We start from the raw sequence: 24,547 nt of genomic DNA, 5'->3' as shown, positions 1-24,547 counted from the left end.
GAGGAGGGACTCACACTGCCCAGTCTACCCTTCCCCTCTCCAGGTCCTCCTCAAGTGAACAGATGGCATGAACAGGGCATGTTCCCCTCCTGGGTCCAGGTGCAAAGATGAGAAACTCTGGGTTACAGGCTGCAGATGCTCCGTCAACTGTAAATCATACATGACCAGACAAGGTCGTTCTGTCACCTGGAGGGAGGCCAGAACAACTGCAGCTGACGAGGCGGGGCTTGCTCTCAGCTTGGGCTCCCCTCAGGCCCTGTAGGCTTCTATTCTAGGTGGGAGAAGCTCCTCAGGAATGCTTGAGTCTCTTTCCACCCCTCCCCACTCTTTTCCATCCCATTCTTGCTCAATGGATGAAACAGCTTGGGAAAGAGGCTGTGGGGAATGGAAGTGCTCCATTCCCTCTGAGGTAGGGGGCAGGAAAGGCGCATGAAATCTCTCAGGTTCACGTAGGTCTGGGCTTGAGGGGTTATAGAGTGGCTTTATGATGTCTGCGAACTTCACTGCTGTGAGTATAGGAAACCATCAGTGGGCAGAACAGACGGTCTTTAAATAGGTCATTGGGACCAGCAGAAGGGGTTAAGTGTGGCCCCTCAGCTGACCACAGTTTAGACAAGGTGGCCTAATGTCCAGGAACCGGCAGAAGGGATCCAGTGTGGTCCCTCAGCTGACCACAGCTTAGACCAAATAGCCTGAAATTCAGGGATCCAGACAACCCCTTCATGTCACCACATCTTCAACACTTCTGGGGAACAGGCTGAGCTCTTGCCCCCACCATGCCAATCCACCAGCACTCACTAAGATGCCACTCACAAAAGGAGAGTTGGCCTGTGACAAACATCATGACCCCAGGGCAGGGGTAAGGCAGGACGGCTGAACACTTGTGAGACCTCGGCGAGAGACACAAGCGTGGACTATTTAGAGTTGTCATTCGGTGGCAGCGCAGATTTCATGCTTCCATCCTGAGATGCGCAGCCAGGTTCCTGATGGCCAGGGCCTTGGGCAAGGTGAGGGCGGAGGACTCCGAACTCAAGTGACAGCCCAGTGGGGGAGGGGCATGTGACTTACGTGTCCAGGACCCTGGCTGTCACACCAATGCTTCAGTAAGTGTGCTCGGAGTACATAGCAAGTTAATAATAATCATTAAAAAGCCAGTATGGTCTGGGAGGGTGCTTTTTCCTATTTGCTGCAACTACTCTTTCAAAATCAGTAAGCTGTCACCAAGCACCCACTCTATAATAATCAGAGAGTGCTCAGAAGAAAATCAGATAAGAACTTAATGAACATGTATTACCTGAGTAGCTTTTTAAAATTTTTCTTTCAAATGAAGCTTAAGAGGCTCTGATGGATGTTATGCCCTATAACTCAGTGTGCGTGGTCTTTAAAATGGAGGTGGTCTTACTTATTGAGCCATAAAGGGTGTTGGGTCTCAGGATTATCTTTCTGTCTATCTGGAAGCAATGGTAGGAAGGCTGAAGAGCCATTATATTCTTGTCATGAAAGAGAATCATTGGCAGCTAGTGACAGAAACCAGGTTTCCAAGTTAGCAAGCTGTGTGAGCCCCGACTTCTGCATGGGATGCCCCCACTAGTCCCTCCACGGGCCATTTTCTACAGAGCAGCTGGGCTGGTGTGAGACCACCTCAGACAGGTCACGTCAGTGAGGTCACCACAGTGAGGTGTGCAGTCCAGGGATGCTTGTCATCAACACCCAAAATGAGTTGTGGTTTCACCTCACGTGCCTCCTCAGCCCAGCCTTGGGCTTCTGTCCCACAAATACCACACTATTCTCTTCCATGTCACTCATCCCATGGCCCAGCTCACATGGCTTCTCCAGGAAGCCTTGCTGAGCTGCTGTTTTCTCAAAGTAGTTTACACCTTCCTGACCAAAGACAACTGTGCTCAGCCACAAAACTTGTGTATTTGCCTTCTCCTCTGCATTGTGGATGAGATGCCAAATCTTTCCTCCTCTAGCTATAGGATGTGTGGGCTACAGAGATGGATGGGATGGATGATGGATTGATGGATGGATGGATGGATGGATGGATGGATGGATGGATAGATGGATGGAATGACGGAGAGAAGGCTGGATGGAAGATAGATAGATGATAGATCACAGATAGATAGATAGATAGATAGATAGATAGATAGATAGATAGATAGATAGATAAATAGATAGGTAGGTAGATGAAAGAATGAATAGGAAGATAAAGGAATGGACAGAGGGAAGGATAGAGGGATAGAAGGGCAGACAGAAGAGTTGGCTCTGTGTTAAATCACATGTCCCCATTGAGCTTTCCCCCCACAAACAATGGACACCAATGACAACCACTGTTCTTAGCTCTTCTGCTTCAGGATGGCCTGTGAATTTGCGCTGGCCTCAGTGTTCTGCCTGTCTACGGCCTCTTCAGATACTTTCTCCATAAACCTCGGGCTGCACAGCTTAGCCTCTGCACTATTTCTCTTCTCACCCAGTGCCCCTGGGGTGCAAATCTTGCCACATTCTTCAGCACCAATCTCTATGTAACCGAGCATAACACTAACCCCCATATGCTAGCCTCTTCTTTGATATTTATTCATGCCTTAAGTTTATTCATTCCGAAAATATTTAGTTATCTTCTATGACAACTATCAAATGTCCCAAGTTCTTACATCTCCTCTCCTGTCCCTTCTGTCACTCCTCCAATCCAAGAATCCCCCAGCTGGCGTCCAACTCTCCCCAGACACCGCTCCTATCTGAAAGCCTCCTCTTTGCTCTCTAGGCATTTGAGGAATAAAATCCAACACTTTAGCACAGAAAAGGTAGCCCCAGTGTTTTGTCTATACCAAATTTTCTCTTTCCTTTTCTTAGACAGTTTCCTCCTTTCTCTACCTCTACTCTAGCATAGCCCCTAAAATAGGTTCCCCTCTTCCTGCTTCCCTCCCACTGCTTCTCAGCCATCAAGTCCTGATCTAAGCACAGCTCCAGGGCCCAGGGCAACACCCCTCCCCACAAAGAAACCCCTCTCTGGGCTTCTCAGGAGAACCAAGTCAATTATATTCTTCATTTGCTTTCATATGCCCCCACCCCTCTCGTTTTCAAGGTAAGGTTTTGCTGTAGCCTGGACTGACCTGGACTTCACTGTGTAGTCTCAGGGTGGCCTCAAACTTAAGACGATCCTCCTTCCTCTCTCTGCCTTTTATCTACTGGGATTAAAGGCATGCAACCACCATGCCCCCCCCCACCTGCTTTCATTCTCAAAAGTGGGAAAAGATGATTCTGTCCCAAGACTATACTCTATCCACATACATCTAAAACTCGATGCAATATGCAACTCTAAATGAGTCCCTCATTCTTTCTGTCTTCAGACCAAGAGTGGCAAAGGTGACTTTGGAGGGGGGTGAGTAGATGTAGGGAAATGAGGCAGGGAACCTCAGCTCAGGCAGGGTGAGAGAAGACACAATAAACAGTCAAGCATTTTCAGCAACCGGCTCCAGCGGAAGCATCCACATGGCTCCATGCTGGTTTGCGCCAAAGGAGAGGCCAGGAGATGGATGTAAGGAGACAAGATGGAGCAGGTGCAGTTGCCTGAGCCGGACTCACAGCCCAGGATCCCGATGAGCAGAGCACCATTTGCTCTGAGCTGCTGAGCAGCCACCCAGCATGGGCAGAGGCTGGGGTGGAGGCCAGAAGCTCCAGCAAAGGGGATGTTCTCCACACCCGACCGGCAAGGAAGGTGAGGGGGACAGCAGGTGACAGCTATCAGAGGACATCCTCGCTCCCCTGTCAAGGTTTGATGAACCCACTGCCTGAAGACACGTGGGAGTGGGGAGCAGGCAGCTCTCACAGGTTGGGGGGGATGGATACTTTTTTTTGAAAAAAAAAAGTCATTAGGCACTTGAACACATTGCAAAAGATACCTATGTAATCATTTGAAATGGAAACTGCTCAAATGAACTGGAAAATGTTTTACTTGTAGTCTCTCATATTCCCGAACCTTTTCTTTCCATGGTTCAAAAGTTTGCATTGTCTAATGGCTGATTTCCATTTGTGAATGAATCAGTGTAAAATAAAATTAAGTGCCAAATTAATCTACCCATCTAGTTTGGGGCATTAATTATCTTTGAGGCCATTTTCTTCTATACTCATCACATGTCAAGATCAGTCCAGGGAGAGTAATGTAGAATCCAGGGTTGTTTTTTCCTTCTTAGAAACAGAGTTTGATGTAGTCCAGACTGGCCTCAAATTCACTATGTAGCCAAGGATGACCTGGAATTTCTCACACTCTTCCCTCTACCTTGCAAGAACTCAGATTCCAGGTGGTGTACCATTACCCAATTTATGTAGTGCTGAGGATCCAACAAAGGATTATGCATGCTAGGCACACACTCTGCCTATTGAGCTATATCCCCAGCCATGGAAGAGTTTTTGATCTAGGAACTTAAGCCCAAGGATTGAAGGATTTGGGGCTGGAAAGATGGCTCAGCAGTTAAGGCACTTGCCTGCAAAGCCTAACAACCTGGGCTCAATTCTCCAGTATCCACATAAAGCCAGATGTGCAAAGTGGCACATGCATATGGAATTTACTTGGAGTGACTGGAGACTCTGGTGCATCCATGCTCTCTGCCCATCTCTCTTATCTCTAGCTCTCTCTAGTTGCAAGTAAACAAGTAAAAAAATATTTAAAAAAAAATTCTGGGGCTGAAGTGATGGCTGAGCATTAGGCACTTGCCAGCAAAGCCAAAGGATCCAGGTTTGGTTCCTCAGTACCCATGTAAAGCCAGATGCACAAGGTGGCACAGGTGTCTGGAGTTCTCATTTGTGGTGGCTAGAGGCTCTGGCATGCCCATTCTCTCTCTCTTTCTCTTCCCCTCTCAGATAAATAAGTAAAATATCATTTTTTAAAATTTTGGAAAGAACTGGAGGATTCTCTTGGTCTCAAGTCTCACAGTTCACTCACTGTGTTTTACACAGGATCCAATTCCAGGCAAACGGAACACATTTCTCTCTCACCTTGTAAATGTGCACTACCACTGTCAGTTGCTGGAGCTGAAATTCACTGCATTGTTTTGTGACATGTTTCCCCAATTGCCCCAGCTGACAAATTAACAATAATATACTTTCTTTGTGTACAACAAGGTCATCACCCCCAGTGTGGTAATGGTTTGGGCAGAAGTACAGAAATTGCAGGAACCGTTCTAGAGCTATACCAAGGAACTGATGCCTTTGTGGTTCTGCAACAAATCCTCCAGGCTTCTAGGAGATAATTATAGGATCCTGGGTCCCTGGGGAAGAAAGAATAATACACTTGGTGTCTTGATCAAGCCACTATTTCAGTGTATAAGGATGCATAACTGGGCACCTACAAGAGGAAGAGATATATCTCCAGAAGGCCATGAAAGTTATTGGGGCAGAAGTCCTAGAGCCCCTAACCTCTTCCCTTCAGAGGCTTAACATTACCAAAATCTTCTAGAAGGGAGGGGAGAGCCATGACACAGCATTGCCAAATGCAAATACAACACTCGTTTTCCCCGAGGAGCTTGCTGCCAGGAAAAGGGAGAAGCTGGGCTGTTTCCAAGATGGACAGCAAGCTCTGGCTAGGATCCCTTAGGACCTGGCCCCTGAAGGCAAAACGCCATGCTTTAAAAAGCAATGGCTGCAAGCCATAGCATGCACTGAGTAATACTTGGCACCCAAGGGTGGAGGTGCCTCTGCTGCATGTACAGAATGACCAAGATAGCCACGGCCACCTAGTCCCCAAGTGTGTACAGGGCTATTCTCAGCAAGTACAGTCTGCAGGGGCAGGGAAAGCCACAAGGCAGGCAGGATGCTCAGCACTCCATTTTCCACCTTAGTTTGGCACTGAAAACAGAATGTGTATGGAAGATAACTGTATGGTTCTCATCCCAACATGGTGAGGGAAGAGGAGGAGGCATGCTCGAAGCGGGGCAGGCTAGACCTCTTGGCAACAAAATAGCCAAGACGTCTGAGGAATTAATTAGAAAAATAAGAGAGATGGAGAAAAGTTTGTGATACCCCAAGTGTAGCACACATGAACTTCCAGACCAGGCATAGTGATAAGAGGAAGGGATTTACTGAAGCTTACAGATCCAGGGGGAGTTCCATAATGCCAGAAGAAGCTGGCCTGCTTTCACAGGTCCAAGGAGAGAGAGAGAGAGAGAGAGAGGGAGGGAGGGAGGGAGGGAGGCCACAAGCCCAAAAGACAAAAGCCGAAAATAAAAATAAAAATAAAACCACACAGCACACTTCAGTACTTTGCATAGCATTAGACTGGAATCTCAAATCCACCACTTAGGCTGGACCCTACGATCCACCTCCTCCAGCCAGCTTGCTGCAGACCCAAACTACAAACTAATAAGACACTGAGTACATTGGAGGCCATCTATTCGAACGACCACAACACACTGAATCAGCATTCCAGTGCTGAGCTCATGTCAGAGGAGAGGTGAGAGAAGACACAGGAGAAACTCGGGGGATGTAAATAAAACCACTTGCCTCGGGAATAAAGAATATGCTTCCTTCGGCCACACTCAGTACTGACAGCCTTCTAGGCAGTAAGGAAAGCACCAGAGGGAAGGGTGCAGGGGAGCCACTGGGCTCCTGGGGTGTGGGGGAGGCAGACGCGCAGATCCCATCACAGCCTTCTAATGACACCTCTGGATGGCAGCGGCGCCTGCTTTGCTTCAGACAAGCTTGGAGGCCCAAACATGCAAGCTCACTCCTTCCCCCATCCATCCCAAGAGCAAAGGAGCCTGTCAGCTTCCTTACCCGGGAAGAGGGGGAAAGGAAAATAAAGGCAAAAGGAAAAGCTCAACTTGTTTTGCATCTGTTTGAAGGTGCCAGGCATCCACCATCCGTGGGCCCTGGGGAAGGAGACGTGAAGGCTGCGGGTAGGCAAACATTACTCTCAGGGAAGTTTAAATCAGCCTGAACGGCTCTTTGATAGGCACTGGTGTGAAGACAGGAGCAGTGCTTTTGAAAGCCTGAGCTTTCAGAGGGGTGATGTTGAACACACAATGTTCTCTTTTGCCGTTCCTTCCCTATGGGGATATCGCATGAGCTGGTAGTAATCACCGCAGAGTCAGGGATGGGGCTGGAGGGGATCGCACCGGCTCCAGTCACTACCAGCTGCTGCCCTGGGTAATCTTCAAGATGGATTAAGAAGGGATGGAATAAAAGGCATAAAATTCAAGGCAAGATTAACAAAAATGTGGCGAAAGAAAAACCCCTACCAGCCACCCTAGCAGCTCAAGTTACATTTATCACATCGGACGAGGAGGGGGTAATCATGAGTGCTAAGTCCAGGCTCTGGAAAGAAATGGTGGAATAAATAACTCAACAATGGGTAACACTGTAAAAAGTCCCTCATCCACCTTCTCAGGAAAGACAGGGTGTGAAGCCCATTAATCATGCTGAGACAGGCTTTTCTTGGTAAGGCTCCTGGGTAAGCCTCGCTCTTGACTCTCAAACAACTTCTGAGTTCTTCCCAGGCCAGCAACATGACAGCTCTACACGCATGGCCTCCAGATGCCACCAGATCTGGGGAGTCCCCACCCCACTTCATCGTAGCCGCCATCCACTCCTGACCTTGGTAGCATTGGGGCGCTCAGTGATTAATGAGGCCAGGGCTGTCCTAGGCCCCTTTGTCTATTTATGCCCCATCAACTGAAACTTCTCCCTGCTCTCTGTGTTTCTCTCCCAGCTCCTGTGCCCCTAGGAAACAGGCAGACCATCCTGTTATCTACAAGTTCCTCCTGCCTCCTCCCCCAGACCCCTTCAAGTCTCCAAACTCCCAGATGAGCAAGAATCCAGTCTGATGTCATGAATCTACAGCAACCCTCCCATGAATTTCTTATCGGAGCCGGCCTGAGAATGCAAATTCACCACTCATTATGGTCTTTCTGACAGATGCAGAAGATTCAGGGACCTTCTCTGCATGTCACATGTCTTTGAGGAGAGAAGAGTCCACTTCCTCTCCCACCTTCAGGCTGGCCACTGCTCAGGGGATGGAGGCTGATCCACTCTTTCACTTCTGTCCTATTCAGCTATCCTTCCCTGGGTGGGATTTATAATCTTTGTCCCTTTTCTTGTACCTAGCAGTGGACAGCGTGACACCTTATGGCGCACAACTGTCTGGCTTTAAGCCAAAGGTGACCATAGAAACCAAGTCCTGTTCACATAAGGGGGGATCCTTTCTTCAGACTCCCTGAGCCTTCTCCAATAGGACCAGGCTTCCTCAGCCTCTCCCAGTCCTGCTTCACGTGACCCTGGACCACTGATGTCCAGCTTAACCTCAGGACTCTGTAGCTCACACACCTATGGGGGCCCCAGAGGACTAGAGGCTAGCAAGCAGGGAAGAGTCTTTGGAGTTACATTTTGGGGAAACCTGACTCCTCCCAGCTCACAAACTGTCCTGCAATGTCTGGTCATCTAAGTTTCCTTATAAAATATGTCAGCTACTTCCAACTCAAAAAGAGAACAAAGCAGAAGAACATTCTTGTCAGGAAATCTTCAATACGAGAGGATTATATAGGACTTCCCCTTCTCCTTGGTCAGTATTAGAATTGATTTTTAAAAAAGAATGAGTTCCCATGCCACCAGACTAAGACAAACTAAGCAGTAACTCAGGTGACAAGTCCCATGTTGTTCCTGTTCCCTGGTCTTAAGAACCAAAGAGTCTCTAAGAAAATGAACACCTAGTCACACTCTCATCTACTTGCCCACCTGCCACACACCCATGGAGCACACGCAGGATTCTGTCACAAATGGCAAGGAAGTCTCCTGCCTGCTGCTCCAGGGACAAAGTGCCTGCATTGACCCAGAGGACCACAGTCTCCACGCTGAGATCCAGCCCACTCTTCTGGACAAGGACTGCATAGCCTCAGTGCGGAGACCTCATCCCCGCCTGGCTTCTAGCAGCAGCAAGGGAATTCAATGCAAAGTTCCGGAATGATGCTTACCAGGCTGTTAACGGTGGTCACTGGAGGGCTGGTGCTGAGTGGGAACACAGTAAAAGAGGTTTTCTCTTTGCACTCAACCTAAGTCTACATCTCTGTTTCTGTGCGTGTGTGTGTGTGTGTTTTCACACAGAGAATGTGTTTGTGGACTATTTCAACCATTAACAGAAATCAATAAATGGTCAAGAAAGGACGCAAGTGTTTTCAACCACACTCAAGCTCAGCAGGGTTTCTGATGGAGGCGGAGGTCTTCAAGAAGAGCTATAGAAGGGTCCAGAACAGATTCCTAGCATTCTTAACGCTGTCCTCCTCGGGACTGTATATATTTCGCACCCATTGTCTGTCTCTTCCCAATTTTCTGAAGGTCAAGAGCCTCCTTATCTCCTGCCAGCTCCTCTCCTGGCTTGGCAGCTCCCCAGGACTTGAGGAATAGACACATGCCTACAAATTCACCTCAGTCAAGTACCGCCCTAGTGGATATAGTAGGATTTTCCCCATTCCAGCGCCTGACTCAAAGCATTCCCCAGCTAACGATAGGACCGTCTCTGGAGTGAGAGCCTAAACAGCCGTGAAAAATCATGTTGGAGATGCAGAGGTTAGATCCTCACCAATTCATTCACAGGAACGGCTCTGGCATGGCTCTCTAGTCTGAGAGCAGCACAGAAACCCCAGAGCCTGGCAGCTCGGGCAGCAGGCCACGGCTCCCCGTGCCCCTTGCAAGTCACCCAGGTGCCGCCAGCGCGCTTACCTGCAGATGTAATTCGTCTTGCAGGACTCCTGCAAGTTCAAGCAGTTGGGTTTCTCTCGCTCTTCGTAGGAGCACACAGGCACGATGGTCTGTCGCCGCCGCTCAGTGCAGGCGATGTCCCGGCAGGAACAGAAGAGCATTCCGTAGCTGTGCTTGGCTGGGACCTTGTCGAAGAACTGCCGAAGGGCCTTGTGGCATTTGCGACGGTTGCAGACGTCGTTAGACATGCTGGTGGTGCACGGGGTGATGTAGGCCGACCTGTACTTCTTGCAGGTATCGTCCAGGTTGCAGGCCTTGGCCGCATCCAGGCAGTTGTTCCCTTTGGAAATGTGCTCAACTGCAAAGCAGAGAAAGAGAGACGTGACCACAGGGCCTGTCTGCCTCTACCTACTCATGGGCACTGAGAAGTTTCCATGACCCTGGCCATGGCCTCAGTTCTAGAACGCGAGGGGTCTTGAATAACCTGATCATGCCCAAGCAGAAAGCATTGCGGTGCAGACGCTGAGTTCTCAGTAGCCTACACCCCTGGTATTTCCTTAGACATGGAGGTAGGAACTATGGAGTGAGGCTATGGGAACACAGGCACCTGCCCAGTGCTAACAAACAAGGCATCGAGAGAAGGTTCCCAACCCTTGCTCTGTAAACTGAAATTAGGATCAGAGAAAACAGCAACAAATTATATACCCATTCATGATACAGTATATAAAATGATATGCTGAATGCAAGTATAATTGTCATGCAATCCTCCGGGAATATAATTATGTAATAAATGCACATAGCACATGCTAATTACTATATGATTACAGAGTAATTACATGGTTATTTGAGCCCAGAAGACAAAATATTATACCAGGCTCTCTAAACAGGAAGAAGCAGCCACAACAGAGCTGTGTTGAAGTTTCAGCTCCCAGGCCATTGGGAGAAAACCAGAATACATCACATAAAAATCCTCAAGCCTCAATTACCACTTAAGTCACTACATCCAAAATGCTGGCTTTCTGAGCATTCCAGTGTCTGAGTAGGAAAAGTGAGCTAGGAGTTAGGATGGCCTTTCACTGAACTTCCACACCACAGGAATGTCACAAGCCCTAGGCTGCCTTCTACCCCATCTCTCTGTCCCCGTGCTGCCCGGGAAACCAGTGCCACCCACTATGGGTACGCTCTTCTATGGTGTGAATGGGAGTGTCAGGGAAGCAGCTTCCACCGGGTGGCTGGGCATCTTGGCCTGGGCTATGTACGATGGACAAAGCTACCAGTGAATGGACAGGAGGGATTAAGCTCAGGACCCATCTCTGAAGGTGTTTCTGTTGGGGGAGGGAAGTGCTGGAAACAACTGGTAAGGCGACCCATGATAGATGGCAGGTACGTGTGCCAGCAACCCTCCAGAGAAGGGAGGGATGGAGCCGACACCCCAGTAAGCAAGCTCCCACTCCAGCCTAGGCTCTTCTGTGGAGTCAATGCCTCCCCTTTACCCCAAATTTGAAAGGGATACTTATGGCTGGAGAGATGGCTTCATGGCTAAGGTGTTTGCCTGCAAAACCCAAGGACTCAGGCTCAGTTCCCCATGGTAAGCCAGATGCACAAGGTGGCACATGTGTCTGGAGTTCGTTTGCTATGGATAGAGGACCTAGTATGTACTTTCTCTCTCTCTCTCTCTCTCTCTCTCTCTCTCTCTCTCTCTCTCTCTCCCCACTTTCTCTTACTCTCTTGCTCTCTCTCTCTGTCTCTCAAATAAACAAAATTTTAAAAAATTAAAAAAGAAAGGGATGCCTGTGACATTACAAGGTGCTAGAGACCTGACAGACAGGACAGGATTCAGGTTCAGTGTATTTGCTGAACATCTGAAAGGCATGTGATGGGTTAAATGTCAAATGCCCCCTGCATACATGGGCTCATGTGTTTGAATACTTGATTCCCTGCTCACTGTGCTGTTTGGGAAGCTTGTGGAACCTTTGAAGGTGAAGAAAGTGGGCTACTGGGTGATGGGCTTTGAGGTATTTTCTGCCTGCATAGGCGACAATGTGAGAAGCTGGCACCCATCCCCGTATGGCCTTCCCTGACATAAAACTTCCCCTTGAAACTAAGCTGAAAATAAACTCTTCCTTAAGTTGCTTCTGGTCAAGTATTTATTCACAGCAATGAGAAAGTGACTGATATAGAGCATATGGAATAGTATTCTGTCTTCAAAGTAAAAAAAAAAAAAAAAGGACACCCCATAGCCCATAACAAGCCTTGAGGATATTAGGCTAAATAAATAACCAAACTACTCAAGCGCTCATAAACATCAGACTGCCAGGCCAAGGAAAGGAGTCAGGAAGAGTTGCTATTCAAAGGGGATACAGTTGCAATTACAAAGCCAAATAAGTTCTAGAGTCCATTGGACTACATACTGACTATAATTCCCAACACTGCCTTTGAAACTTTGCTCTCTGCTACGAGAGCAAATTGAATGTGAAATATTCTCATTCCAGCTTCAAAAACATTTTCATTACAAAATGAAAACATAAAGGGTGCAAAAAGTAACTCAAATATTTCAAGAAAAGAAATTTTCCCCTGTGCTATGAAAAAATATATATAAATAAAAAGAAGGAGAACAGGGCCACAGAGGCAGGTGAATAGTAAGGGGGTGTGGTCAGTGATTTACCACCAAACAGCTCATGCAAGCTGGAGCGATGCAAAACGGCAGAATAACATCATGCCATGGCACCCAGCAACCTGGGCCTGGCCAGCTCACATAAGCCTTGCTGACACCCCGCACTGCATTCAGATGGTGAGCTTTGTTGCCGCACAGGAATGTTATCCCTTACATTAAAATGATGTCATTAGCTTGTGCTTAATTTGTCTGGGTTGTTTTTATAGTTGTGTTAAAACAAAGAGTAAGAGGTTTTTATGCGCATACTCTAAATTAGCATAATAAAAAACACATACGATGCAGGAAATTTCTTTTTCTCTGGAAGTAAACCATATAATCTCATACAAGCTTAAAAAATTGGTCTAGTATATACCTTTGTGTGACTGTGATACTGTTGCCTTTTTTTTTAATTTGAGAGATTGAGAGAAACAGACAGAGAGAGAGAGAGAGAGAGAGAGAGGGAGAAAACAGGCATGCCAGGGCCTCTAGCCACTGCAAATGAACTCCAGACACATTTGCCACCTTGTGCATCTAGCTTCCAGGGGTACTGGGGAATCAAACTTGGGTCCCTAGGCCTCATAGACAAGCACTTTAACTGTGAAGCCATCTCTCCATCCCTAGACTCATACTCTGTACAAACATGGATGCAAAAATCTTCCTCAAATCTTAGCAAACTGTATTTAGCAGTATGTTAAAAGAATACTATATCACGAGCAACTGAGGTTTGTTCTAAGGTTCCAAGAGTGATTAATGTTTAAAAATTCATGTCACTCACCACATTAGCAGAATTCAAAATAAAAAAATCATTATTATTTCAGCAGACAAAGACAAAGCATTCAGCAAATTTCAATGCTCATTAATCAAAAATAGAACAGAATTTCCTCACTTTGGTAAAGGGTAGCATTGACAAACCCACAGTGAAATCGCATCTCATGGTGAAATTCTAATTATCTCCCCTTCAGTTCAGGAGCAGAGGATGCCCATTTACCATACACAGTCAACAATGTGTTGGAGATCACAGACTGTTGCAATGAAGCAACAAAAAGATATAGAGATTGCCCAAGAAGACAGATCTGTTTGCAGATGACCAAGGCATCTTTAAAAATGCACAAGAGTAAATGAATTTAGCTCAACACATATAGTTAACAAAAAAATTCAGTTTTATCTTTTTTTTTAGTTTACAAGATTATTTTTAAATGAAAAAATAATTATTATATGTACTTATAGGGTACAATGTGTTGTTCTGACCTATTTGACATCGGGGAATGCTTATACCAAACTAATTAGCATATTCATCAATTTTATATGTTAGCTGCAAAAGAAATTAGGACAATTTAAAATATAATTTCATTCTCAATAATTTTTTAAAACATAGAGGAGTGAATTTAACAAGACACATGCAACACTTCTACACTGAAAACTAAAAAGTGTTGCTGAAAAAAGTAGAGACCTAAAAAATACATACCATGTTCATGGATCAAGAGACTCAATATTATTTATATGTCAATCATAATTCTAATGTTTCAAGACTAAAAAACATATTTTATATATTTTATTTATTTAAGAGAGAGAAAGAGAGAGAGAGAGAGTATGGGTGCTCCAAGGCCTCCAGCCACTGCCAACGAACTCCAAATGCATGCGCCCTCTTGTGCAACTGGCTTAAGTGGGTCCTGGAGAATCGAACCAGGGTCCTTTGGCTTTGCAGGAAAGTGCCTTAACCACCAAGCCATCCCTCCAGCTCCCTACCACACATATGTTAAGGTGTATATGGACATTCCAAGCACACAGAGAAACCAGAGCGATATGACAGGAACAAAGCTGAAGAATTTGTGCTGCCGCCAAGACCTCCTGTAAAGCTGTAGTTCTCAAGACAGCACAGCATAGCAGAGCCACAGACAAGGTGACTCATGGGACAGAAGTGTCAGGACTCAGAAAAACACCCGCATCAAGTACAAATACTCATTTGGTTTTTGAATATGACACTGAAGATATACAATGAGGCAAACAGTCTAACATTAAAAAAGTCCAATGAGGAAAACAGTTTTGTCAGTGTACTAAACTAGAATTACTTGCTATCAATGGAGAAACAAAAACATCACAATGCTGACATCACAATATCCATAAAAATCAATACAAGGTGGGTCACAGACTTAAGCATAGTAGCTAAAATAACCTTTTTAGAAGAATCCTAAAATGATTTGAGGGTCACAAACATTGCTTAGATGACACTGCAGAATGCAATAACCATAAAAAGAAAAACATAGTTAAGTTTGAGTGTGTGGAAACTAAACACTGCTGATAGAAAAAAAAAAAAAACACTGATGAGAAATGTATAATGAAGTCACTGACTAAAAAATACAGTCACAAAATTTGTTTCAGACAAAGGACTGGAACTTATAATATAGTAATGGTTAAAACTCAGCAATAAAAAGAAAGCACCCTACTTAAAATAGACCAAATGTTCTAGCTAATACTTTACAAAAAATAGATATGAAAATAGCCATAAGCACATGAAAAGTATTAAACATGAGGAAAGTGCAAAATAAAACGCTAGTGAAATATAGTACCCACCAATTCCAGTGGTTGAAATGAGCCTGACAACAGCAACTGTGAAACAAATGCAGAGCTTTTAGAAGTTGCCTACGCTGTCAGTGGGACTGTTAAAGAGCCTATGTGCCTTGAGGGGAAAAATTGAACAGCATCTTGTTAAGTCAGACATACACCTAACCTATGACCCAGCAAATGTCCTTCTCGGTACTCATCTAAGCGAAGATTTCTGACCACAAAAAGACTCATGTAAGACTACACAGTGTGTCCATGAGTGTATTGAGGATAATCCCAGACTGTAAACAGTCCATGAACTGTCAACAGGAAAACGCCCCAACATGCAGACAATGGAATGCTTTTCAGAAATGAGAACAGATCACCTATCAACATGTATCAAATGACATTATGCTGAGTGGAAAAAGTTAAAATCTTAGGTAAAAGGGGCCCAAGAAACTTGCTTGCAAAGCCTGACAGCCTAGGATAGATTCTCCAGCACCCATGTAAAGCCAGATGCACAAAGTAGTCCATGCATCTGGAGTTCATCTGCAGTGGCAAGAGGCCCTGGCATGTCCATATTCACGCTCTTTCTGCCTTCCTCTTTCTTTCTGTTTCTCACTTGCTCTCAAATAAATAAATACCTTTTTTAACTTTAGGTAAAATGTATGCACTATATGATACTCTAGCTATGGCAGCTTGAAAAGGAAGAACCAAATAATGAAAAACATGTCAAGAGTTGCTTCTTGAGAATGGGAGCAGAAGTTGGCGGGGAAGGAGTCAGAGAGAACTCTCTGCGGTGATGCCAACGTTCTGTGCTCTCTGACAGGTATGGATGGCGGAGTTTGAGTCCAAACACATATAAACACTACTTCACCAAAAAAAAGAGGAGATTGGGGAAACTGCTCAGTGGTTACAGGTGCTGGCTACTCAAGTGTGTTGACTGGAGTTTAGATCCCCCCCCCCACAGACACAAAGTGGCACACATGTTTGTAATCCCAACACACCCATGGCAATGGAAGATGGAGTCAGGAGAATCCATGCACCAGCTAGCCTATATACCTAGCTGCAAACAACAAAAGAGACCCTGTCTCAAACATGATGGAAGAAAATGACCAACACCCCAAGGTTGTCCTCTGAGCACCCAGCCATCCAGACACAGATGAAGTGAAAAGGAAAATCAGGCTGATGTTAAACACTGGTTGATGATATGTATGCCAAAGCACTTAAAGGGAGTGCACAATAGCCATGTTTTCAGAATGTACATGGATTCATACATTAGTGCTGCTCTCATTTTGTTCAGAGAAGCTTCCTTTAGCATATGGCAGTTACTGTGGAGGAGAGACAATGCTCATCAAAGAGCTGAGAGCAAGCGACTGTTGAATGTTCAGCACTATACGTGACATCTCTATCATGCCCCCGAAGCTTCAGGGAACACTGAGGAAGAGGTGGCAGAAAGAATGAAAGAGAATGGATTGGAGAGATGGCTTAGTGGTTAAGGCACTTGCCTGCGAAGCGTAAGGACCCATGTTCAACTCTCCAAATGCCATGTAAGCCAGGCAGATGCACAAGGTGATGCAAGCCCACTAGGTTGCACGTGCACACAAGGTGAGGCATGCATGTCAAGTTTCACTGCAGTGGCTAGAAGCCCTGGTGTGGCAATATTTATTCTCTCTCTCTCCCTCTCTCTCCCTTTCTCACTCATAAAAAAGAATGTAAGAATAAAGGATGGGGAGGAGTGCCTTGTAATTCCTTCATTCATTCACGAATGAAGCTGTCCTTATCTGCACAATATTGGGTCCATCAATATGTCATCATGATAGATGACCGAGGATGTAAAAAAAGAAACAGAAGAGGGACCAGTTGAAAAGAAGAAGGGATGCTGGATGTGGGAAAGGGTTCAGAGCAAAAGGTAATGGGAAGGGATTATGATCAAAATGTACTTATGTACATGCAAGAAAATATCAATGAGAAGATCTAAACACTTAGAGGGATAGATAGACGGATGCTCATAAAACCACCTTCAAGTGTTATGGTAACCTCTTTATGCTAACTATTAAAATATTTCCAATTTTCCAGGGCTGGAGAGATGGCTTAGCAGTTAAGACACTTTCCTGCAAAGCCAAATGACCTTGGTTCAATTCCCCAGGACTCACATAAGCCAGCTGCACAAGGTGGTACATGCATCTGGAGTTCATTTGCAGTAGCTGGAAGCCCTGGAGCACCCATTCTTTCTCTCTCTCTCTCTCTCTCTCTCTCCTTCCCTCCCTCCCTCCTTCCCTCCCTCCCTCCCTCCTTCCCTCCCTCCCTCCCTCTCTGTCCCTCTTTCCCTCTCTCAAATAAATAAAAATAAAATGTTTAAAAATTTTTCCAATTTTCCGTATTTTTGCAAGTGTTCATAATAAAGTTCTGGGGGAAAGGTAAATTCATTCATGTGCTCCTTATTGTTACACTTTAAAGCAGATCTCGCATAGGCAGCTGCATACCATATATGGAAAATGACCCTCACCCCTTTCCTCCCGCCTGTATCTCCCAAATTAGTATTTCACAAATCGCCCCTTCAACTCTCCATTGAGCCCTGCTGTTACATGTCCCGCTGCATTGAAGTCCAACATAAACACTCCTGAAACCTCAGGATGTGTGAGTGACAGAGGAGACTGATCCCCCTGTATTTGTGAAATGGGTCCCCCATGAGGAAGGAGAGGGGAGACAGACTGGATTCACACCAGCGAGGTCACACCCAGCTCCCGTGGGTCACGGCCTGGGCGCTGAGCCTGGGCGCGTGTGTGGGAAGAGGCTTCGCACCAGCTTTACCATAACTTTCAGCGCCATCCTCATCACAGCTCATTTTGGAGCTCAGCATTACGATGTTGCTCTCCCTCCCCCCCCCTCCACCTCTAATCTCTCCCTCCATCTGCTGTTATTCATTCTTTAACTTGGTGGAGTGTCTGGGATGCTGGCTGAATGAGAATGTTCTCAGAATGAAGGCTGTTTACTAGAAATCTTTCTTTTTTTTTTTTTTGAGGCGGGGGAAGGGCATATGTGAGTGGGTTGTGTTCAGTTAATGTGTTCCCTCTCCAGCGTGGGCCCACGCTGTATTATGGAGAATGCCATTTAACCAGCTTTTCATTTCCAACTTCCACACAGCCGTGTGTCGGTATTTTGCAGGTTACGGATTGCTTTCTCTGTGGGCCCTGGATGCCTCTCCAGCTGGGATTGAGTTTGATTGGGATTTCCTCCTTGACTTCTTGGGTGCGACAGGAATGACATTCATTAAAACCAGAGGAGCAAAATCTAAACAAAAGGGTCAGGTGCAGCCAAAGAGGGATGGATCTGGAGGATAAGGATTCATATTACCATCACTACCGGTTTTAAGTAGCCCAGGATGCTCTAAACCTCAGTGATCCTCCTGACTCGGCCTCCAGATGCTGGGGTGATAGGTGTGTGCCATTCTACCTGACTAGATTTAGGTTACAAATGTGGTCCAATATCTATGCCTGTCTGCTGTGTCCCTGAGGACCTCACTTTCTCCATTTGTGAGATGAGAATGATAGCTCTCCCAACCTCCAGATTCTTTGGTTTGATGTTAGGATACGATTTACCTGTCTAACTATGACTTCAAATATATAGAATAAAATGATGAGCAGGGACATATTGAAATCCTAGGCAAATGTTGGTTCTATAGCCTCTCAACTGTCTGCTGATCTAGGGAGTCAGTGATGTCACAGATGAATGACAGTCTGGAAGGAGCTTTCATATTCAAAAGGAATCTCCACAGCAAGGAACTGTCTTCTCCCCACATAACAATCCTCACATGGCCAGAAGCCCTTCATCATTTACACTTAGAAAAATGTCACCATTATTGTCAAATGCCACTGCTAGCCAGCCCATGGGTATAATTCAGGATGAAACAGAGATGTAAGCAAGTAGCAATCCATTTCTGTAGCTATGAGGCGGAATCCAGCAGGCAGCATACTAAGATCTGCCTGTGCGCAATGTGAGGTATTAAGCAGAAAGTTCACAAGGTATAGCGAAAAGGCATTGTTTGCAGAGGCTTGCTGATTTCTGGGTTCCGGGTCTGCCTTTCTTTTTAGCGTTGCAGGACTGAAACAACTTGTTCCATCTTTCTTTCTGAGTTGATTAATTACCACGTTAACATAAGTACTGTCCTTCCGATGGGCTTCCTCTGAAGTGTTAGCTGAGCAAATGAAAAATGGGCAAAAGGGGCCAAGATCTTCCTAGGGGTAGGCAATCTTTTCTGGAAGCTCATGTTGCCTGATCTGATATCCTGGTGATCAGATGGCAAATCTGACCATGCAGGTTATAACCGCTGTAACTGATCCTCCAAGAGCTTGGCCTTTCCAGCTGTGGTGCTGAAAATAATATGTAAAATGTGTGGGTGGCTATTTGGAGCCCATTTTATCATTTATACATATTTAAGACCTAAGAATTTCCTCCTGGTCCTGTTTTATTTATTTATTTATTTGAGAGCAACAGACAGAGAGAGAGAGAGGGATAGGAGAGTGGGTGCACCAGAGCTTACAGCCACTGCAAACAAACTCAAGACATGTGCACCCCCTTGTGTATCTGCCTAATGTGGGTCCTGGGAAATCCAGCCTCGAACTGGGGTCCTTAGTCTTCACAGGCAAGCCCTTAACTGCTAAGCCGTCTCCCCAGCTCCTGGTCTTGTTTTTTATTGTTGTTGTTGTTTTGTTTTCTTAATACTCCACACAACTACATTAAGCCTATGGCCATACTCTAAGTTTTCTCTGGGGCTGGCAGCCTTTGTAATTATTTTGAATGCTTATAAATTTGGAAATAATGCTTCTAATTAGTGAAGACAGTTCCTAATGTTAACCAAAACTCGAGAGGTAGTGTCTGTCTGTAGAGATATCTCACCAGTTAAAGGCACTTGCTTGCAAAGCTTGACATCCTAGGTTCAATTCCCCAGTTCCCTCAGAAAGCCTGATCCACAAAGTGGTACATGCATCATCCGGAGTTTGTGTACAGTGGCAAGAGTCCTTGGCATGTCCATTCTCTCTCTCTCTCTCTCAATCTCTCTCTCTCTCTCTCTCTCTCTCTCTGTCTCTCAAATAAATAAATATAGTTTAAAAAGATGCAGCCTCAATCTTTTAGATTTCCATCACCTTCATGCATATACTGTTGCTTTTCTGCCTCTTTCCTTCCCCTCCTTATAAAACTCCTCACCTTATAAAATTAGATGTCTCCTATAAGTGGTGTGCAAGTCACATGATAGCCCCTGTGCAATGATTAATAGTGCTGTCTCAGCAAATGGGATCATTACATTTTTAATTAACCTTTCCAACCTCCCCCACCTTTCCCTTTTGTTATACATCAGATCCCTGAAGCTTTCTATTTGTTTACATCGAGCTGGGTTTGAAACAAAGGCATGAAGAGTGAGCAGAGACAATACAGGTGAGTCTGGCAAGGTGTGGCACCGCATTCTGTCCGGATATGGGCACATGAGCTTGGCACTTGGTGGCTGGGTGCCCACCTAATTTTTGTTTTGGCAGCCTAGCATTATTTAATGGCCTTGGCTACCAGAAAACTAGCTTTTGAAAATCTCTTTCAACCTAATTATAATTACAGTGTATAAATCATAGAATGATCAATTATAAAAATCTCAGCTTCATAAATATTTAACTTAGCATTTAAATCCACACCGCAGGAGTGCATGAAATTTCAGAGCCCATCTTTTTGCAAACAACTGCTTTATTACAGTTCCAATGCCAATTACCACAAACTCCACTAAGTTTGTCTCACAGAACACTCCAGCACATATTTGGGCATAGTGTCTTTCCAGTATTAAGATGGCACAAGTTAGTCTTATCTAAAATATGCATGCCTTTCATTAAAGGTTTTTTTTTCACAAAGACTTCTATTGCCATATTTAATTCCTCAAGTATAGAAAGGCACAATTATGATATCAGGCATAAAAAACACTCATTAAAATATATTTTATCTAATGTAAGATTGATTCCAGGATAATTGAGGTCAGATTTGTTTGGGAAATGTATTGTGACATGTGCAAATGCTGATGCAAAGAGGAAATGATCTTCTTAGGAGGGCCCAAGCAAAACAGCAAAATATTTTTCAGCAAAATCATAAAAGCATAATTGGATTTCAATTTAGTAATAGTGGGCCTAAGACAGGCCATTTTTAATAATCTAATTACGTGCTCGAGGCTTACCCCAGAACTCAACGACGGCTACAGAACCATTAATTGTGTTCAATCCTGTTGTATCTTCAACCATGAAATTTGCTATTACATGTAGGACTGGCTCTCGGTTATGGGATATTTTTCCCCAATCTCAGATAATCTTTATAACATCCAAATATGCCTACTCCTTTCATTTCCTAAGAGCAAAATCTTTTAATGACTTTCTCTGGACCAGAAAAGCAGCCCAGATTTTTAGTTCATCTGCAGGCACAAGACACAATAAGATGTCCAAATATTTTCCTTATTTTTTATGAAGAAACAGAACACAGCCCTTGCTATTGTCTAATTTTCATTAATTAAAGGTATTTAATTGCTAATATCTCATTAGCAGTAAAATTAATGAGAACCTCAACTACCGGAAGGATCTGCAAGATAACATAAACCTAATTCATTTTATGAGGTACAAAGTGTAGCTCTACTGATATTTAGCCTATGCAAGCTCTACTGATATTGAACGATTTCCATGGTAAGAAGCTAAAAATCTTTAAAACAAGTGCTGTTTCTCCCCAAGGGAGAAAGAAAATGTGGGCCAGCCAAACAACAAAGCATCCCAGTCCTCCCCTCACTTCCACCAGCATATCACCACAGAGAGGACTCAGAACAGCAGTGTGGAGTGGCATGGGCCTGCATTTTTAAAGCAATACACTTGAATTTGGCAATATCTATGTGTAGGCTGTGGTGGCAGTTGGGCAGTCCTCTTGAGGAGACTGCCAGCACCCTACGCACTTCATGGCACTCTTCTTGGGAGCCTGACACAGGTTCTGTGAAATGCCCTGGGAAATGTTAAGACTCTGCTGCATCAGAGGTGGGCTTTAAAAGCCAAGCGTCATCTGGCGCTGAGGGTTGAATAAAGTAGGCCATTGGCATTGGCCAGTGCTTAGGAATAGACAATCACAGATTCATCCATGCTAAAGATTTTCCATTACACCTAAGTGCGAAACACTTCTCAAGTCACCTGAAAAGGGTCTCTTGGATAGGTGTCCTAGAAGGACGTCCTGGGATAAGCGTTTCACTTCTCGAGGTGGCTCCCTGAAAGGAGAACATCCATGTGGGTGTCACGTTCCTGTGGGATCCTTGTTTCCCACTGCTGTGTTCCTCCAACTGCGGGAGCTGAATACAACCAGAAGATGGGCGGAAGCCCAAAGGCGGCTTGTACTCACAACTTTCAAAAATTATTTTGGCCTCTAATATACACACAGAGAAGACAAAGTCTGTATTCTAAAGCCAAGGAATCTGCAGAAACAATGATGAAGGAGGAGGCAGAAGATCCTATTGAGTGGCCGGGATGATGCTGAGATAATAATGAATCACTGATAGTGTTGGTGGTTGTCAGGGCCCTCACTGCGAGGATTTCAGCAGAGATAAGCTAAATATCAGGTCTTTATTTTTAGTTAAAGACCATAAAATTCAATGCTTTCCTCCCACGAGCCTATTTACATACCTGCTGTGTTACCTGTCTGTTTCACCTGCTTCCCGATTAATACCCCATTAAGCCGCCCCACCTGCCTGGCTTTTTCCCTCGCCACAGTCCTGGAACCATCACTCATTTGCTACAGCACGATTGTTTCTTGTGGGAAGATAAACAAAAGCCACATGAGTAGTGATGGCCACTCTTTGCGCTCATAAGTCCTGTGTTCATAAAAGACAGGGGCTGGAAGCTGTGGGCAAGTTGGAGAAAGAGAGAGAGTCACGACTTGGGCAAGAAGTCATTCCAGAAGATGGGGAAAGCAGTAAAGAGTCAGATATGTGGATTCTGAATTATGTGCTTTAAGAATTTTCATCGCTTTCAAGGCATTTCCTGTCTGGTCAGGTTAATGGGGCTTTGTTTTGCTAAGGGCTCCTATTGTACTGGATATTACCATTCCTACTCTTTTGTGTGTATGCATGTTCATGTGAGTTTGGATGCATGTGGAAGCCAGAGGAAAACCTCAGTACTGTTCCTCGGGAGCTGTCCACCTTTCTTTTTTTTAAGGTTTTTCTTTCTTTGTTTTTTTTTAGAGAGAGAGAGAGAGAATTGGCACACCAGGGCCTCAAGCAACTGCAATTGGACTCCAGACGCTTGCGCCACCTAGTGGGCATATGTGATATTGTGCTTGCCTCACCTTTATGCATCCGGTGATTCAAACATGGGTTCTCAGGCTTCACAGGCAAGTCTTTACCACTTAGCCATCTCTCCAGCACTTGTCCACCTGTCTTGAAGGAAAGTGTCTCCCTGGCCTGAAGCTTGCCACAAAGGCTAGAGCAGGTGGCCAGTGAGCCTCAGGTTCTACCTGTTTCTGCCTCCCTGGCACTGTGCCAAGTACATACCACTGTGCATGTGCATCTGCGTGTGTGTGTGTGTGTGTGTGTGTGTGTGTGTATTTTAATGACATTCTGTCCTCCTGCTTATAAGGCAAGCACCTGACTGGTGAAGCTATCACTATTGTTTCTTTTTTGTGTAAACAGGGTTTAAGTGTTCCAGTCATTCCTTCCAGTAGTGATCAAACCTGATTACCAGCTGAGAATCTATCTGTATTTTTATATAGCTCCCCAATACTTCTGATGGTCAGATCTTCCACTGTTTAAACCTGTCCTCTTATACTTTCTATTAACATCATTCTAGCTTCACGGTTCTGGACACATTTTTAGGAAAGTGGTCATTAAGAGGGGCCTTGTAATGGACTGTCCTCATTTGATGAATATCTTGTTGAAAAGGTGGTCTTCTTTATTCGCGTTGCATTAAGGACAAACCAAGTGACCATAGCACAAATCCTTGCAAGCCAGTCTAAGGCAAACCAAGTGAGCTAGCGGGCCAACTCTCCACCACCTATATTCTCACCAACCACACCGTGACTCCCAGGAGCTACAGGAGCTGCAGACAGAAGGGCTGGTGTCAAGTGTGTGCGGACACTCCCTCTGCATGCCTCAGTGAGTCTGCGTTTCATTTTAATGAGCCACTGGCAAGTCCCATTGCTCATTTTGTTTTCAGCTTTAAACTTGTTCCAAACACATTCATACGTTCACCCTCTGAGCTCTGCTGTAAGTCATGGTGGATTGCCCATTGGGTGGACTATACCAGTTAGCTCAAGGATTACACTGAAATCCTAAAGTTATTTTTTATTTTAAAATTCCTTAATCAATACCTCCACTACATCTCTGTAACTTAAGCTACAGCTTTGTCTCCCATGGGATTTGCAGAGTAAACACAGCTCCAGCCTCATGGTGCTGGGCACCAAGCCACCTCTTGGAGAGAGGGAGGTGCGGTCTCACCTGGCTCTTCTCCAGGATACACACAGTCTGTGGAGGCAGGTGAGTAAAACAGCCTGCTTCTAGAGTGTAGTTTTCTTTGCTTCTCATACCAGCATGTCAGTTGTTACATCCCTGGTTACATGGATGTTACATAAATTAAGACCTCACAGCTATGGAGCTGCGAAGATGGTTTGGTGGGT

At 45.1% G+C, this 24,547-nt stretch overlaps 1 protein-coding gene across 3 annotated transcripts in view; it reads right to left on the bottom strand.

Moving 5' to 3' along the window:
* Gfra1 (GDNF family receptor alpha 1) overlaps positions 1–24,547 on the bottom strand; it is a 234,377-nt gene that overhangs the window by 55,175 nt on the left and 154,655 nt on the right. For all 3 annotated transcript variants that reach the window (XM_004659309.2, XM_004659312.2, XM_045146732.1), the window contains one exon: positions 9,706–10,042. In XM_004659309.2, the coding sequence (XP_004659366.1) occupies positions 9,706–10,042 (337 nt within the window). The remainder of the gene's footprint in view (positions 1–9,705; positions 10,043–24,547) is intronic.

This window comes from Jaculus jaculus, chromosome 1, assembly GCF_020740685.1.
Source record: "Jaculus jaculus isolate mJacJac1 chromosome 1, mJacJac1.mat.Y.cur, whole genome shotgun sequence".
Classification (NCBI taxonomy): domain Eukaryota; kingdom Metazoa; phylum Chordata; class Mammalia; order Rodentia; family Dipodidae; genus Jaculus; species Jaculus jaculus.
Note: the sequence above shows the minus strand (reverse complement) of the source record. Positions and strands in the feature narration are given on the sequence as shown.